Genomic DNA, 16,159 nt, shown 5'->3' with positions numbered 1-16,159 from the left:
CACAGCCAGCCAGTTTGTTATTGTGCTGAGCTGCAGCATGTCTTGTCTCAAGTTGTTGCATATGCTGACTGAGGACATTAAATGAAGCAGAGTAATTTGTTGGGTGCTGTGCGATCATTCCAAATGGGGTTGGTGCATCCTTACAAGTTTGCCTCAGACAGCAAAAAGTCTACAACCGTCCCTGTATAGCTGTTAATATCTGCTGGGGATAACATTAGCAGCAACTCAGGCTATGAACATTCACTGTTCTAAAACTTGTTTGTGCTTGTGGCGGACAATATGAAGTTAATTGCGTGTGGTCCGGTATTAGTCATTGAGACAATCCAAAGACATAACAACAAAAGTTGTTTAGGTGATACCTGTATTGACTGTTATGCTAGGTATACACAAACACAATTTTATGTTAGGTTTACCTGCCAGATATTTTTTTTTTCCAACATGTTGGAAAAAAAAAATCTATCTGCCAGGTACATTTAACAGAAAATTGTATGGTGTGTACCTAGCATAAGTCAATATGCAGTACAAATGACTGTACGAATGCAGATTTTGTCAAAGCACTCATGACAAGGAATGAAAGTGCCCCAAATAGATAATCCAGAAGCTTCCCTGTCTCCCTCTACCTTGCCGTTCCAGTGCTGAGACTCCAGACCTGTTCAACAAGGGAGGCCACGCGCTCATCCTTGAACGAGTGCGCCTACACTATGCATGCGCAAGCCGTCTGCAATAGCATAAATCAGTTTGGGCTTGTCTATGTTGGCCTGCACAGTGTGGCTGCAAACTTTCAGAGGGCTGAAGCAAGAATTAGTGCTCTGGAGAAGGATAAGGTAAGTATCTGGCTTTTCATTTTTCTGTGACTTTTGCATTGCGTTACCTGTGATGACCAGGAATGCAGCTCAGTGGATTGGGAAAGCGTTGTGCATTCCATACAGTGAAGCATACAGTCAATGAAAAGCATGCTTCACTGTAACCATTAACACGCGCTTTCTGCAGTGGTGTTCCCATCCTGCACTCAGTTGTATCACAGCACAGCTGCCGAACTGTGAACTTCACATAGGTGGTGCAGTGAATTGCATTACAGAGCAACTGTTGTGCCACATGTTTTTGTTTTTTTTTCTATTACATTATAGTTAATAAACCAGTGCCTTATCTGTGCAGTCAGAAGTTAAACTGTAGTAGCTGCTCTTCTAAAAAGTAATTCAAAGCCGAAACACTTACATCTGGCTGTGTAAACACTCTTGACAGCAGGACATTGCTAAAAAGTTCAAAATGTGATTATTTCTGTTTTTGGGAGTTGAATAAACCAGATTTTAGGTCACACTGACATGACTGCTGTACAGATTGCACTTTGAATTGCAACCCTTAAACTGAAAATAAGAATGGGACTTCAGAAAAGTTATATCTACTATTACTACTGAATGTACAATTGTTTATCTGATAAGTCTATTTTCAGTACAGGTCTACTTCAATCAGTTGTTTAGAAAGTTCATTGCATTTAATCATTGTTTTAAATATTACGTTTTTGCTTTGTTAAATAACTTACCAGTTTTGTATATGGATTTTGCAGAGCAACACCAACAAGATCTGTGCTCCCATCTGCAGTTGAGACTGTTAACTACAATGTTCAGCTGTTTGGATCATCCTTGCCAGTCAAAGTCATGGAAGCATTGACAAGTGCGGATGGTAATTTTTGTCTCTTATGGTTTTCTTTAGCATGTATGTATGTAAATATATACATATTCACTAGTCGGCGCCCACAATAAAAACCCAGATAGATGAAGTGTATAACACTGATTATCTCATTACAAAGCCACAGATCAAGAATATATATAAGGCAGCAACTGAACAGGCTTTTTCTTGAAGTTGTGGTATTGAAAGCATAAAAATGGGCAAGTGCAAGGATCTGTGTGAAAAAGACAAGGGCTAAATTGGAATGGTTATTCAACAGGGTCAAAACATGTTCATTTTGTGGGTTGTCCTTAGTGTAGAGCAGAGGTCACCAAACGTTTTGGGTCGAGGGCCGGGTCAACATACTTCAGACTGCTGGGGGGCCGGAGTATACATAAAATGATGTCTTTGCGGGCCACACAGTGAAGCATACCCAGGTGACAACCTGAAGTCCAATTGGACTGCAGTGTCACCTGATGTGGAATTTAATTGAAAACCAGTGAATTACTGCTTTCGGGCTACCATGTGGATGGGTGGTGCCAGCACTGCTATTTTATTTGTGGACCACCAATATTTAAAGATTAACTAACCGCATCTATAAGTAATACATTTTGTGTGTGGGGGGGCCGGCAAAAAAGCCTCAGGGGGCCACATTCGGCCCGCGGGCCTTAGTTTGAGGACCACTGGTGTAGAGTAAGGATAGTCAATGAGATGAGCCCATACACTGGTCGATTTCAGCGATCAATCGATTCTATAGGATCAATCAGAAATCGATTCTTTCAAATCAGCAAATCGATCGATTTGCAATCAATTTGATCTATCTGACAGGATGGAAAATCTAGGTCGATCTGCTGCTGGCAGCAGATTGATGGCCCATAGAGTTGCATTGGATCTAATGGCACAATAATGCATTTAGATGGATTTTCAATAGATTTCCAATAATTCTGAAATCTATTGGAAATCTGTTCCTAGTTTGTGGCACATGTCAGATTTGACTTGACATGCATTTGAGAGAAATCTATCTGATGGTCAAATCTGCTGCAAATCTATAAGTGTATGGCCACCTTAAAGAGAACCTGTACTGAGTAAAATTATTTAAAATAAACACATGAGGTAACTTCAAATGAATATTACATAGTCACCTTGCCATCAGTTCTTCTCAGAAGCTCACTATTTTCTTCTTACAGTGATCCCTTACAGTTCTGACAACATTTTGTCAGAACTGAAATATATCAGTTGCTGTCAGTTATATATCAGTTGCTGTCAGTTACAGCTGAGATGAGAACTGATGTTTCCATGTTTCCCTATGGCTCAAGTGGGCGATGTTACAGTTTAACAGTGTGCTGACCCCATAAGCTGTTATGGGGTAATAGCCATTTTCAAAATGGAGGACGGAGAATTCCATTGATCACAGTGGACAAACAGGACGCAGGAGAGGAAAAATAGATTGAGGAGTAGACTACACAGGAGGTAAGTATGACTTGTGTATGTTTATTTTGACTTTTCAAGTTCAGTACAGGTTTTCTTTAAGTTATTTTCACCTCGCTGATCCCTAGGGGTTAGTACCTACCAAAAGTAGTCCTATAGAGCAGAGTTTCCCAACCCTGTTTACCAGGTCCACCGACAGTGCATGATTTTCAGAAAACTAGAAACTTTTACAGGTGGGGTAAATACTGTCTGAGCAGAGCTGATTAACTACCTCTGTGGATCTCCACAAAACTTACACTGTTGGTGGGCCTTGAGGATAGGGTTTGGAAACTCTGAAAGAAAAACTGGTGAACTTATTACAATTATGAGTGCATAAGGCTTATTGGAGCCATGTGGCAAGTGAAGGTCAGGTTATTTTGGTCCAATCCCACAGTAGCTTTGAGATTTTTGAGATTGCTAAAAACTTTAATATTGGTCATAAGAGAGAGAGAGAGAGAGAGGTATCGAAATAAAATACTTTATAGCTTTCCTAAGACCAGTTTGAGTACTCATGCTAGCGCCTGCTTGCCCCAGAGGTGCCTGCAATGAACCTATGAATATCAGAACTGGAGCAATGAAGGAAGATGGACTGATGTGATTAATATTTTCTTTTAGATCTTGTAGTTGGCCCGCTGTTTGTGTGTCATTTATCTGGGGAAGTGATAAGCAGGATGCATTGCAGGGATAAAGCAAAATAGTGGAGGCAGTGCAACGTTCTTGGAATTATTCTGTTGGGACACCTTGGGTCCTGGCATTCATGTGAATGTTACTGTGACAATTGCCACTTACCTAAATATTGTTGCAGAACACATACAACCCTTCATGGTAACTCTTTCCTGATTACAGTGGCCTTTTTCAGCAGAACAGGGATCCCTTCCATACTGTAAAAATCAATTATACAATTGATTGTACAATCTTATCACTATTCTGTCCTGTTAATGAGTGACAACCTAAAGTATGCATTCAAAGTATATTCACCCTGTTACAATATCTATTGTACAATCTTGCCAAATTATGTAGTATCAGTAACCACCCTGGCGGTCAATTTCCCCAGGATTTCTGTGCAAAAAGTGTTTCAATTAATTTCCAATAATTTTCAACCTTTTTTTTTTTTTTTTGCAATTAATTTTTTTTTGTAAATTGAATTCAATACAGGTTATTGTATTGAATTTAACTAAAAAAAAAGTGTTTTCTGCAAGATGTTGATGACGCTGTTGTCATCAACGCCGATGACCTTGGTGTCATAAACGCCGATCAACGGGGGACATGTGATCGCCGAGGGAGAAACAAAATCCGCCAAGGGATATGGAAGAAGACACTGGGGAAGCTATCAGAGGTACGCGACGAGGGGTCAGCACGCCAATGCTGAGTATAAGACCCAGATGTATAGGTAGCCAGATGTGCAGCCAGGTATAGTGAGCCAGATGTGCAGCCAGGTATAGTGAGCCAGATGTGCAGCCAGGTATGTGTAGTGAGCCAGATGTGCAGCCAGGTATGTGTAGTGAGCCAGATGTGCAGCCAGGTATATATAGTGAGCCAGATGTGCAGCCAGGTATATATAGTGAGCCAGATGTGCAGCCAGGTATATATAGTGAGCCAGATGTGCAGCCAGGTATATATAGTGAGCCAGATGTGCAGCCAGGTATATATAGTGAGCCAGATGTGCAGCCAGGTATATATAGTGAGCCAGATGTCCCCTGACCCCCCCCAATCCTAGCACGCTGTGGGTAGTGATCTGTGCTACCCACAGCGTGTAGAACAAGCATCCAGCCACCCTAGGAAATCCCTGGGCAGCCAGCGGGGCAGAGAATGTACAGGGGTTCCCCCTTGTATGCGGAGGCTATGTGGAGGGGGATCCCCCTCTGTGCGGGTGGGGGGATCCCCTTCAATGATGGCTATGTGGGGGGGGATCCCCCTCTGTGCGGGTGGGGGGATCCCCCTTCAATGGTGGCTATTTGGGTGGCCTATCCCCCTCCCTCCTGATCCCCTCCCCCCCCCCCCCCCCCTGTCTCAGCCCGTCGAGTAAATGGATGTACTCACCCGAGGGCTTTCTCCAGCGACGGCTGCAGCGCCCTCCCTCCTCCATCTCCGAAGATGGAGGAGGGAGTGCGCTGCAGCCGTCGCTGGAGAAAGCCCTCGGGTGAGTACATCCATTTACTCGACGGGCTGAGACAGGGGGGGGGGGGTCGGGAGGGAGGTGGTTTGGAGGGGGATAGGCCACCCAAATAGCCACCATTGAAGGGGGATCCCCCCACCCGCACAGAGGGGGATCCCCCCACATAGCCATCATTGAAGGGGATCCCCCCACCCGCACAGAGGTACGATTCCCCCGCCCACATAGCCATCATTGAAGGGGATCCCCCCACCCGCACAGAGGGGGATCCCCCTCCACATAGCCTCCGCATACAAGAGAGAACCCCTGCACATTCTCTGCCCCGCTGGCTGCCCAGGGATTCCCTAGGGTGGCTGGATGCTTGTTCTGCACGCTGTGGGTAGCACAGATCGCTACCCACAGCGTGCAGTCAGGCATCCAGCCATCCTGGGGAATCCCTCTGATGAGAAAAAAATGCAGCCGGCGGGGCAGAGAAACAGGAAATCTCCCTGTCGGCATGGACGAGCTCAGCTCGTCATTACCACTTTTTGCAAGTTTTTGCTGGACGAACTCAGCTCGTCCATACCGCCAGGGAGGTTAATGGCTACCTTTAGCCTCCAAATTCTTCTGATCTCAGCTTGTTTGAGCACCTAAAGTCCGATTCATAGAGACCACCCATCAACTTACAAAAATTATGGTGATCTTTTAGTACTAGGAATATGGAGGCAGTCCTAATTATTTCTTTTTAAAGCATGCCATTACTCTTGGATTGACTTTTAAATGTCCCCTGAATATAAAATGCCTGTGACTACAGACATTTTGTCCACCAGGTTAATGAAGGAGATGTAGTAAACAAACACACTACCAGTATATGCCGTTCAACCACCTGATATTTATTGAGAATCAAAGGTTATTTTTTACCTTGATTGATAATGAGTCTGTAAAAAAGTTTTTTTGTAGCACACCATATTAATGCACAATTTATCATTAAACGGGGTGTTACCCCACAATGTCTCAAACAGAAAGTCTCAGGGGACTGCACACAGAACAGAATATAGCCAGTTGACCATATCACTCCCCCAACATGGGGAGAGGCGGACACGGACACCTACAATGCCAAAAGATTAAAGCATCTAATATGCTAATTGCCCGTCAAACGTGTCCGCATCACCCCATGCGCCAATATCACAGTGGTCAACAGCAATAAAAATGTGCCCCCCCAAAGCCCCCCTATGCCACAGGATGCATTACTTGCAAGCTTGGACGTAGAATCCTTGTTTACGTCCATTCCCAATGATATTGGGAGACGGGGTACATCTAAATTTATGGAACGGTTCTATCCTCAGAACGAGGGTCACAATGATTTTGTTGATTCCCTTTTGCAGTTTATTCTGATGAATAATTTTTTCACGTTTGACGGCAAATTCTATAGACAGAAACGGGGGGTTGCCATGGGAGCGGCTTGCTCTCCTGCGTATGCCTGTCTCCATTTAGGGGCTTGGGAGGAGGAGATAGTTTACAATCATGCCCTATATAAAAAATATGTATTACTATGGATTCGTTATGTGGACGACATTTTTTTGATTTGGGCAGGCTCCAAAGCGATTTTCTTTGATTTTGTAGAGAGCCTTAACTCAAACAGGTTTAATATTTTCCTTACTTCCACAATAAATGAAAATGAACTTGATTTTTTGGATATAAAGGTGTCCAGGGATGATGGGGGCCTGTCTACCAGGACTTTTAGAAAGAAAACTGCAGGAAATTTACTCTTACATTATGATAGTGCTCATTTGAATTCACAGAAAAAAGCTGTACCTATTGGCCAGTTCCTCCGAATTAGGAGGAACTGTTCCTCAACAGCAGAGTATCTAAAAGAAGCACAGGCCTTGAGGGCAAGATTAAGGGCTAGGGGTTACCCACATAAATTATTAAAATCAGCCTTATATAGAGCCCTACATACAGATAGACACACTTTATTGAGGAAGAAGCCTAAAGACGCAGTAGAGGATTTCCCCAGGTTGATTACAACTTTTGGGGGACATTGGGACAGATTAAAAGAAACTGTGGAAAAATATTGGCATATATTGCTAAAAGATGACAAGATTGCCACAATTGTGGGCCCTCGACCGTTGCTAACGGCTAGGAGAAACAAGAATCTGTCTGACCTATTGGTACAGTCTGAGTATAAATCTGACTTTAGCAGGGGTTCTCCTGAGATGAAGGGGATGATAAGATGTGGCAAATGCTCAGTCTGTCCCTTTGTTGATGAAACAGACGTATTTTACGATTCTAGCAGGAAACAGCAGTTCAAAATTAACAGTAGGATTGATTGTGATACTACGCATGTAGTTTATCAACTAATGTGTCCTTGTGGGTTATACTATGTGGGAAAAACTAAAAGAGAGTTTAAAACCCGCATACAGGAACACATTAGGAGTATTAATGATTCTATCAAGGAAGAGAAAAGGGATAAAATTTTGCTGAATTTCATGAATCCAGCCCTCTTGGGCTGAAGGTTAAGGGTGTATATACTGTCTGAATCCAAGCATTAGATTTGAGAAGACTGATTCTATACTATACAGGAAAGAGAGTTATTGGATATACACACTGGACACACTGTATCCTAAAGGTTTAAATAGGGACCTAAATTTGAAGGTGTTTTTGAAATAATCCGATTAGGTTGGACTGGATAGGATTGGTATATGTGGTACAGACGACTTGACTCATATGGACAGCAACTGTAAGCGATGGGATTACTTGCCACCCGATAGTATAACTTAAATGGTGTGAATGGGAGTGATTTAGTATTGTCTGCAATTGGATAAGTCACCAGGGGTTATTCGAATGTTGCCCACTAGAGGTCAGCAGAGCATTAATTTTTTATTGGGCAAGTTTTACATATAGGCATATGTGAATATATTAAAAGATCCAGAAGATGTTCATATATGGATTTGTACCACCAGAGGGAGCTATGTGGACTATGAGGCCTACTGCGCAGGTGATCTAAATATGTGATGTCACAAAGGTGAATGGATTTGCGCAGTATGGCGTAGACAGCCTAAAAGAAGTTCTGGCGGAAACGACCTCTCGGTCGCATAAAAGGCGGTCATGTGATCCAGCGCAGTTGCGCAGTACGTCCTGAGGAAGTCCCTGGGCGGGGCGAAACGCGTCGACGTAGGCCTGCGTCACGCGCTGAGATGTGCCTCTCTGCCCCCCTCTGCCCTCCCGCCGGATCGGAGCACGGTGCCCGGAACTATGGCGTATACTTTCAAGGACTGAACTCCCGCCTGGTTGGGGTAATACAAGTCTGAGGCCCTGAGTTTGATACTCCCGCAGATATACATCGTGGACACTGCGGTCAATCGGGCAGGCTAAAAACCGTCCATGCGGACGCTGCATATCGCATCAATGGAGGAGGTGGTAACTATGTGAAACAGTGTATACGGCATCTATATCCGCAAAGTTCATGTGTATATCCAATTATGGTGAAGTATTACATGCATGGAAACTTCGTTGTCACGATATATGGCTTGGCTGAAATACTGAACTGTTTTGTCCGCATAGGCCTATAACTATTATATTACAGCAAACTGGCTAGGTGCACCAGCCTAAATGGTCTGAAAAGACTCTTGAAGGAATATAGTGATCTTTCCATGACGATCTTCCTAAAGTGGAACTTTACCTTATGCCATTGAATTTTGAAAGCAGGACTTGCCGTGGGATATTTTTCATATATGCCTCTTATGGACTGCGTTCTTAAGTGTCATTTTTTTCATGGGTGACGACCCATGTTAGTTGGTATCTTGATGTGGATGTCTGCATGCAGGGCATGGTGTTGTGATTGCGGGGGGGGCATAGGGGGGCTTTGGGGGGGCACATTTTTATTGCTGTTGACCACTGTGATATTGGCGCATGGGGTGATGCGGACACGTTTGCTTTAATCTTTTGGCATTGTAGGTGTCCGTGTCCGCCTCTCCCCATGTTGGGGGAGTGATATGGTCAACTGGCTATATTCTGTTCTGTGTGCAGTCCCCTGAGACTTTCTGTTTGAGACATTGTGGGGTAACACCCCGTTTAATGATAAATTGTGCATTAATATGGTGTGCTACAAAAAAACTTTTTTACAGACTCATTATTATCAATCAAGGTAAAAAATAACCTTTGATTCTCAATAAATATCAGGTGGTTGAACGGCATATACTGGTAGTGTGTTTGTTTACTAATTCTTGTTTTTTGACCAGTGCATGTACCCACTTGTTTAGCACACCCTAGCATGTACACTTTCTGTGTAGTAGGTTTTTGTAATGGAGATGGTTCATTTTTTACATTTCCAGGGTGCAAGGAAAGGTTTAAAAGCCACTAATCTTTGGTTGAGGGTCTTCCAGAAGCATACATGGAAAAGTAGGCACCTGTAAAAAAAAGGGCGCAGGGCTTGCCACTAGTAGAATATCCCTAAAATGAGTGATATTCTACTACTGAATTCTGATAGTAAAATATCGGTAATCTTTCCCGATATTTTACTATGACTATACCTAACCCTACTCTCATACAGAATCCTTTCTCTACCGATGCATCCCCCCCCCCTGGTGGCTCTTAAGCCTAACATTTGAACACCCCCACCCCCGGTGGCGCCAAACCATAACACCCACCGTAGAGATTTGTGGCCATGACAGAAAAGTTGGTTGCTGGGAGGCGCCACCTCCTTTCTTTTCCACCTCCAAAAAACTTAAGGGCTTATTCTACTAGGGTAGTTTCCTCCTCCTGTGCTGAGACGTCCTCAGCATTTATAGAACAAGTTTGCAAAGCAGCCACTTGGCCAAATGCGCACACACATTCATAAAACATTTATATAGATTACCGAGCTGGAGGAAAATTTTAACTGCTGTGGTCCTGCCCTGAATTTACGTATCCTGTCACAGATGCAGCAACAGAAGCGGAGTCTCAGCGAGTGCAGAATGAGTTTGTTGTGGTCCCGCCCTTGAATAGGGAATGGGAATGCAGGACATGGAGAGGTGGACGCAGGATATACAGAGGTGGACTCATTTGAAAGCATCGCCTTGGTCTCATGTTATATTCGGACCATAAGATGCACATACTTTTTCCACCCACTTTTGCGGAGTGCGTCTTATGATCCGAAAAATATGGTAATTGTGTATGTGTATAAATATAAAATATTTGTTTTTATTAGCTATTCACCTCTGTAAAATGAATGACGTTTTTATTTAATGCAGCGGATGAACCTTTAACTTTCAAAATTCACGATAGTGGCTGGGCATGGCTAGTGTACAATGATCTCATCACAATTTGGAAGGTTGTGCAATCTCCATCTGCTAAGGTAAATACTGATCAAATGTTGCTTTCTTACATGCATGTCATATGTGCTTATGATGTAAGCGGTCTTTGGCATGTTTGTCTTGAATTAATAGAATTTCATGGTTAAATTTGCTTTTGTTGGAAATTTAAAGATACCCTTCTATGTACAATAGCAGGGCAAATGCAATGAATCAATTAAAAGTTTGGTCCTTGTGTTCTCTACCTGGCTGTCACATGGGTCAATTTTGACCTGATATGCCAAACCCCTATCTGTTAGGCTTTAGATTGGGTAGTGACCAATTCCTTCGCCACACAGCAAGCTGAGAAGCAAGCTTTCAGAAGAAATTTATCAAGCATTGATTGAACTGTAGGAGTTGTACTGCTCTATGCAGTGCAATGCTATCGGCCAACAATCCTCTACCGTTCCTGCTCTTTCTCCATAGGACAGATATTTTCCAGTATGTCCGATCAGCATTCAGATCAATATGCTACGTAGAAATAGATCAAAGGGAATCATGTGGATGTTTTGGGGCAATAGATGACCAGCAGATTTGATTAAAGAGTTTTAATTGGCTGGGAAATGATCAGAAAAAACTTAATGAGAATCCGAGGCGGAATTTCTAAATCTGAATAGGACCCAGAGGCAGGTCATTGGAGTACTTCCTGGGTCGCGGATTGGCTTCTGATTGGAAGAAGCTAGCAGAGGCGGAGAGCGGTGGGGGGAGCCTGTAATGGAGGAGGCTGATTGACAAGCCTCTGGTAAACAGAACGGCTAGCGACAAGCAGATTGTCACTAGCCTGGCAATATTTTCAGGGGGGGCAGCAGAGCCTGGGGTACTAGCAGCGATAATAGGACACAGATGCATGTCATTTTGCACATGACATGCCTCTGGATCCTATTAAGATTTTAAAATTCCGCCTCGGGTTCTCTTTAAAAAAAAGAAAAATAACAGTGTGGTAAACCTGAAACTAGAAATTAATCATTTCTGCTGCATGGACGTGAGCAGGTGCTGCTGCAGCAGCAGGGGCGTGTGGGGCTGTGCACGCAATTGTATTGCAATGGTCCCGGTGTCGGGGGATTGGTGGCAGGGGGCAAGAATCCCCTGAGCCAATCTGTGCATTGTCCACCTAGAAAGATCACAGTTTTTGTTCAAAAACTGTGACACAGTGTTCAAAAACAGTGACCATTCTCAATGGATGCTGCCTTGCTCGTTTATGCCGCTCCCGCCGCCGATTGTTAGATTGATGAATGGGAACAAAGTGATACAATCTTGATTGTACAATCTTGCCACTTCTGTGTAATATGAGGGGCTACCTAAAATATCTGAAGTAGATTACCGTATATACTCGCATACAAGCCGAATTTTTGACCCCCAAAAAGGGGGCCAAAAGTTAGGGGGTCGGCTTGTATGCAAGTGGTGGGTGGTGGTCTGCTGTGACGAGGCAGGAGAGAGCGCGGCTTCCTGTAGCGGCGATGTGTATCGCCTGTTACCAGGGGTACCGCTCTCTCCTGCCTCGTCACAGCAGCAGCTCCGGGCGCGCTGCTGTGATACACTTATACGCATGATGGAGAGGGGAACCCGGATTAGAGGAAGCGGCCACTGGCTGAACAGGTAATGGCGGCCACGGAGGGAGGGAGCGGGCGGGGGGGGGGGGCACTTTACTGGCTATACTGGGCACTTTACTGGCTATACTGGGCACTTTACTAGCTATACTGTGCACTTTACTAGCTCTACTGGGGCACTACCTACCAATACTGGGGCACTATACTAGCTATACTGGGGCACTACCTACCCAGACTGGGCACTTTACTGGCTATACTGGGCACTTTACTGGCTATACTGGGCACTTTACTGGCTATACTGGGCACTTTACTGGCTATACTGGGCACTTTACTAGCTCTACTGGGGCACTATACTAGCTATACTGGGCACTATACTAGCTATACTGGGCACTATACTAGCTATACTGGGCACTATACTAGCTATACTGGGCACTATACTAGCTCTACTGGGCACTATACTAGCTCTACTGGGCACTATACTAGCTCTACTGGGCACTATACTAGCTATACTGTGGCACTATACTAGCTATACTGTGGCACTATACTAGCTATACTGTGGCACTATACTAGCTATACTGTGGCACTATACTAGCTATACTGTGGCACTATACTAGCTATACTGGGGCACTATACTAGCTATACTGGGGCACTATACTAGCTATACTGGGGCACTATACTAGCTATACTGGGGCACTATACTAGCTATACCGGGCACTATACTAGCTATACTGGGGCACTATACTAGCTATACTGGGGCACTATACTAGCTATACTGGGGCACTATACTAGCTATACTGGGGCACTATACTAGCTATACTGGGGCACTATACTAGCTATACTGGGGCACTATACTAGCTATACTGGGGCACTATACTAGCTATACTGGGGCACTATACTAGCTATACCGGGCACTATACTAGCTATACCGGGGCACTATACTAGCTATACCGGGGCACTATACTAGCTATACTGGGGCACTATACTAGCTATACTGGGGCACTATACTAGCTATACTGGGGCACTATACTAGCTATACTGGGGCACTATACTAGCTATACTGGGGCACTATACTAGCTATACTGGGGCACTATACTAGCTATACTGGGGCACTATACTAGCTATACTGGGGCACTATACTAGCTATACTGGGGCACTATACTAGCTATACTGGGGCACTATACTAGCTATACTGGGGCACTATACTAGCTATACTGGGGCACTATACTAGCTATACTGGGGCACTATACTAGCTATACTGGGGCACTATACTAGCTCTACTGGGGTACTATACTACGGTAGCTATACTGGGGCACTATACTAGCTATACTGGGGCACTATACTAGCTATACTGGGGCACTATACTAGCTATACTGGGGCACTATACTAGCTATACTGGGGCACTATACTAGCTATACTGGGGCACTATACTAGCTATACTGGGGCACTATACTAGCTATACTGGGGCACTATACTAGCTATACCGGGCACTTTATTAGCTATACTGAGGCACTACCTACCCATACTGGACACTATACTAGCTATAGGGCAGCACGGTGGCGTAGTGGTTAGCTCTCTCGCCTTGCAGCGCTGGGTCCCTGGTTCGAATCCCAGCCAGGGAACTATCTGCAAAGAGTTTGTATGTTCTCTCCGTGTCTGCGTGGGTTTACTCCGGGCACTCCGGTTTCCTCCCACATTCCAAAAAACATACGGACAAGTTAATTGGCTACCCCTAAAAAAAAATTGGCCCTAGACTACAGTACTTACGCTACATAATATAGACATATGGCAATGGTAGGGATTAGATTGTGAGCTCCTTTGAGGGACAGTTAGTGACAAGACAATATATATATATATATATGTATGTATATATGTATATATATATATATATATATATATATATATATATATATATATATATATATATATATATATATATATATATATATATATATATATATATATATATATATATATATATATATATATATATATATATACTGTACAGCGCTGCGTAATGTCGGCGCTATATAAATACTAAATCAGGGGTCTCAAACTCTCGACCCATTTGCGGCCCTCGATACAATATTTTGTGGCCCTCGCCAGCAAAAGCTTCCTTATAGTTCGCTTCAGTGCTCCCAAGTAATCCGCCGCATCCCCGCCGCTAAACAAGGGCTGCAGAGCCCCCAAATCGCCCGGGGGGCAATCCGCCGGCATTTCCTGGAAGGGGCAGAGCTTTTAGCTTCAGCTCTGCCCCTCCTGACGTCAATCGCGGCGCATCGCCGCCTCTGCCCGCCCCTCTCACTCTTCCTTCACAGAGAGGGGCGGGGAGAGGCGGCGATGCGCTGCGTTTCCTACCCCCGGCTTATATGGGGGTCAATCATTTTTCCCTGTTTTTTTTCAGGTAAAAGTTGGGGGGTCGGCTTGTATGCGAGTATATACGGTAACTCAGTTTGGCCTTTTACTACATACATTTGGTATGATTGTACAATCAAGATTGTATCCATGGATGGGCACATTTATTGTCAAAAATGGAAAATGAACTGTAACATAGTTTCTTGGGTCTTTGTTATTACCAGTACCAATTAACCAAGGGGCACAGCCATATGCAATTTATAAAATCAGCATTAAGCACACCACATTTAAAGCAACAGCTGTTATGTTTATTGCTTATTTTTGCAAGTCCGATTGGGAAGGGATAGGCTTGGTAAAACTACTCAATGTGGATAAGCTTATAGTGCAAAGTAATTATGTTAGCATACAGTCACCTATTTTGAATGGACGCAAGCCACTTTCTTCCTAGATTAGTCCTTAAAAAGATAAAAATGGCATGAGACTTGGGTTTTTTTCAGTGTCCTTCCTTATAATACTTTCCCAAGCTCTAATGGGACAAGGTTCACTTCTGCCAACCAAATTTGAGTCCAAACGCGACCGGATTTAATTAAATAAAGCATGTCTTGGTAACTAAAGTTCTTGTCTCATAGTCACAAAATCTTTAAAAATGTCATTGCAATATGGCTGTGTAATATACATAATGTTATACTTGTACTAGAAGGCAGTGTCAGGTATAGCAGGTATAGCAATTATGATTTGGGGGGAACTTGGAGAAATATAAGTAATGGGTTCACCAAGCAGACAATGAGACCACTTCTATACTCTTAACAGTGTTGCGGATAATAGATGTGCCTGTATCACCTGTTGAGACCTCACATCTACAGTGCATCCGGAAAGTATTCACAGCACATAACTTTTTCCACATTTTGTTATGTTACAGCCTTATTCCATAATGGATTAAATTCATTTTTTGCCTCAGAATTATACACACACAACACTCCATAATGACAGTGTGAAAAAAAGTTTACTTGAGGTTTTGGCAAATTTACTAAAAATAATTTAGTAAGCACATGTACATAAGTATTCACAGCCTTTGCCAGGATCATCCCTGAGATGTTTCTGCAGCTTAAAGGACTCCAGGACACTTAAAGGACACCCATCTTCCTTCTCCTAAAAATGACTTTTTAAGATATTCCACAGTTTATTTTATGTTTTAAATCTACTTTTTTAAGTTTTAACTGTTTTTTCTCAATGACACATTATTATTATTATTATTATTATTATTGATTTATAAATCGCCAACATATGCCGTGGCGCTGTACAAAGTAAGAAACAAACATGGGGTACATAATACAGACAATGGTGTACACTAATATACAAGATACATAATTAGTGACAAATACAAAAAATGATACAGCATACAGAATACAAAATACAGAAGTGGTAATCACAGTGATAAAAGTAACATGATGAATAAAATGTATAATGATTTCCAAGACACAAAAGGGGGAGAGAGCCCTGCCCTTGCGAGCTTACAATCAAAAGGGAATAGGGGGAAACAAGAGGAGGGGTAGTATACGATAAAATATATAAAGGCAGTGTGTTTTAGGATACCTAGTAGGAGTGCAATTTGGTCTTAGGACAAAAGGAAGTGGCCTAGGGTAGCGCATATGCTTGTCGGAACAAATTAGTTTTTAGAGAGCGTTTAAAAGTAACAAAGGTTGGCG

At 43.2% G+C, this 16,159-nt stretch overlaps 1 protein-coding gene across 1 annotated transcript in view; it reads left to right on the top strand.

Annotated features, from left to right (window-relative positions):
* The window catches only part of NUP133 (nucleoporin 133), a 175,379-nt gene that overhangs the window by 1,063 nt on the left and 158,157 nt on the right, over window positions 1-16,159 (top strand). Inside the window, exons 2-3 of the mRNA XM_068231837.1 lie at window positions 1,565-1,680; window positions 10,456-10,559. Of these exons, the coding sequence (XP_068087938.1) occupies window positions 1,565-1,680; window positions 10,456-10,559 (220 nt within the window). The remainder of the gene's footprint in view (window positions 1-1,564; window positions 1,681-10,455; window positions 10,560-16,159) is intronic.

The sequence above is a fragment of the Hyperolius riggenbachi genome, chromosome 4 (assembly GCF_040937935.1).
Source record: "Hyperolius riggenbachi isolate aHypRig1 chromosome 4, aHypRig1.pri, whole genome shotgun sequence".
In the NCBI taxonomy this organism is placed as follows: Eukaryota; Metazoa; Chordata; class Amphibia; order Anura; family Hyperoliidae; genus Hyperolius; species Hyperolius riggenbachi.
The sequence above is the reverse complement of the archived record's forward strand: the minus strand, read 5'-3'. Positions and strand labels throughout refer to the sequence as shown.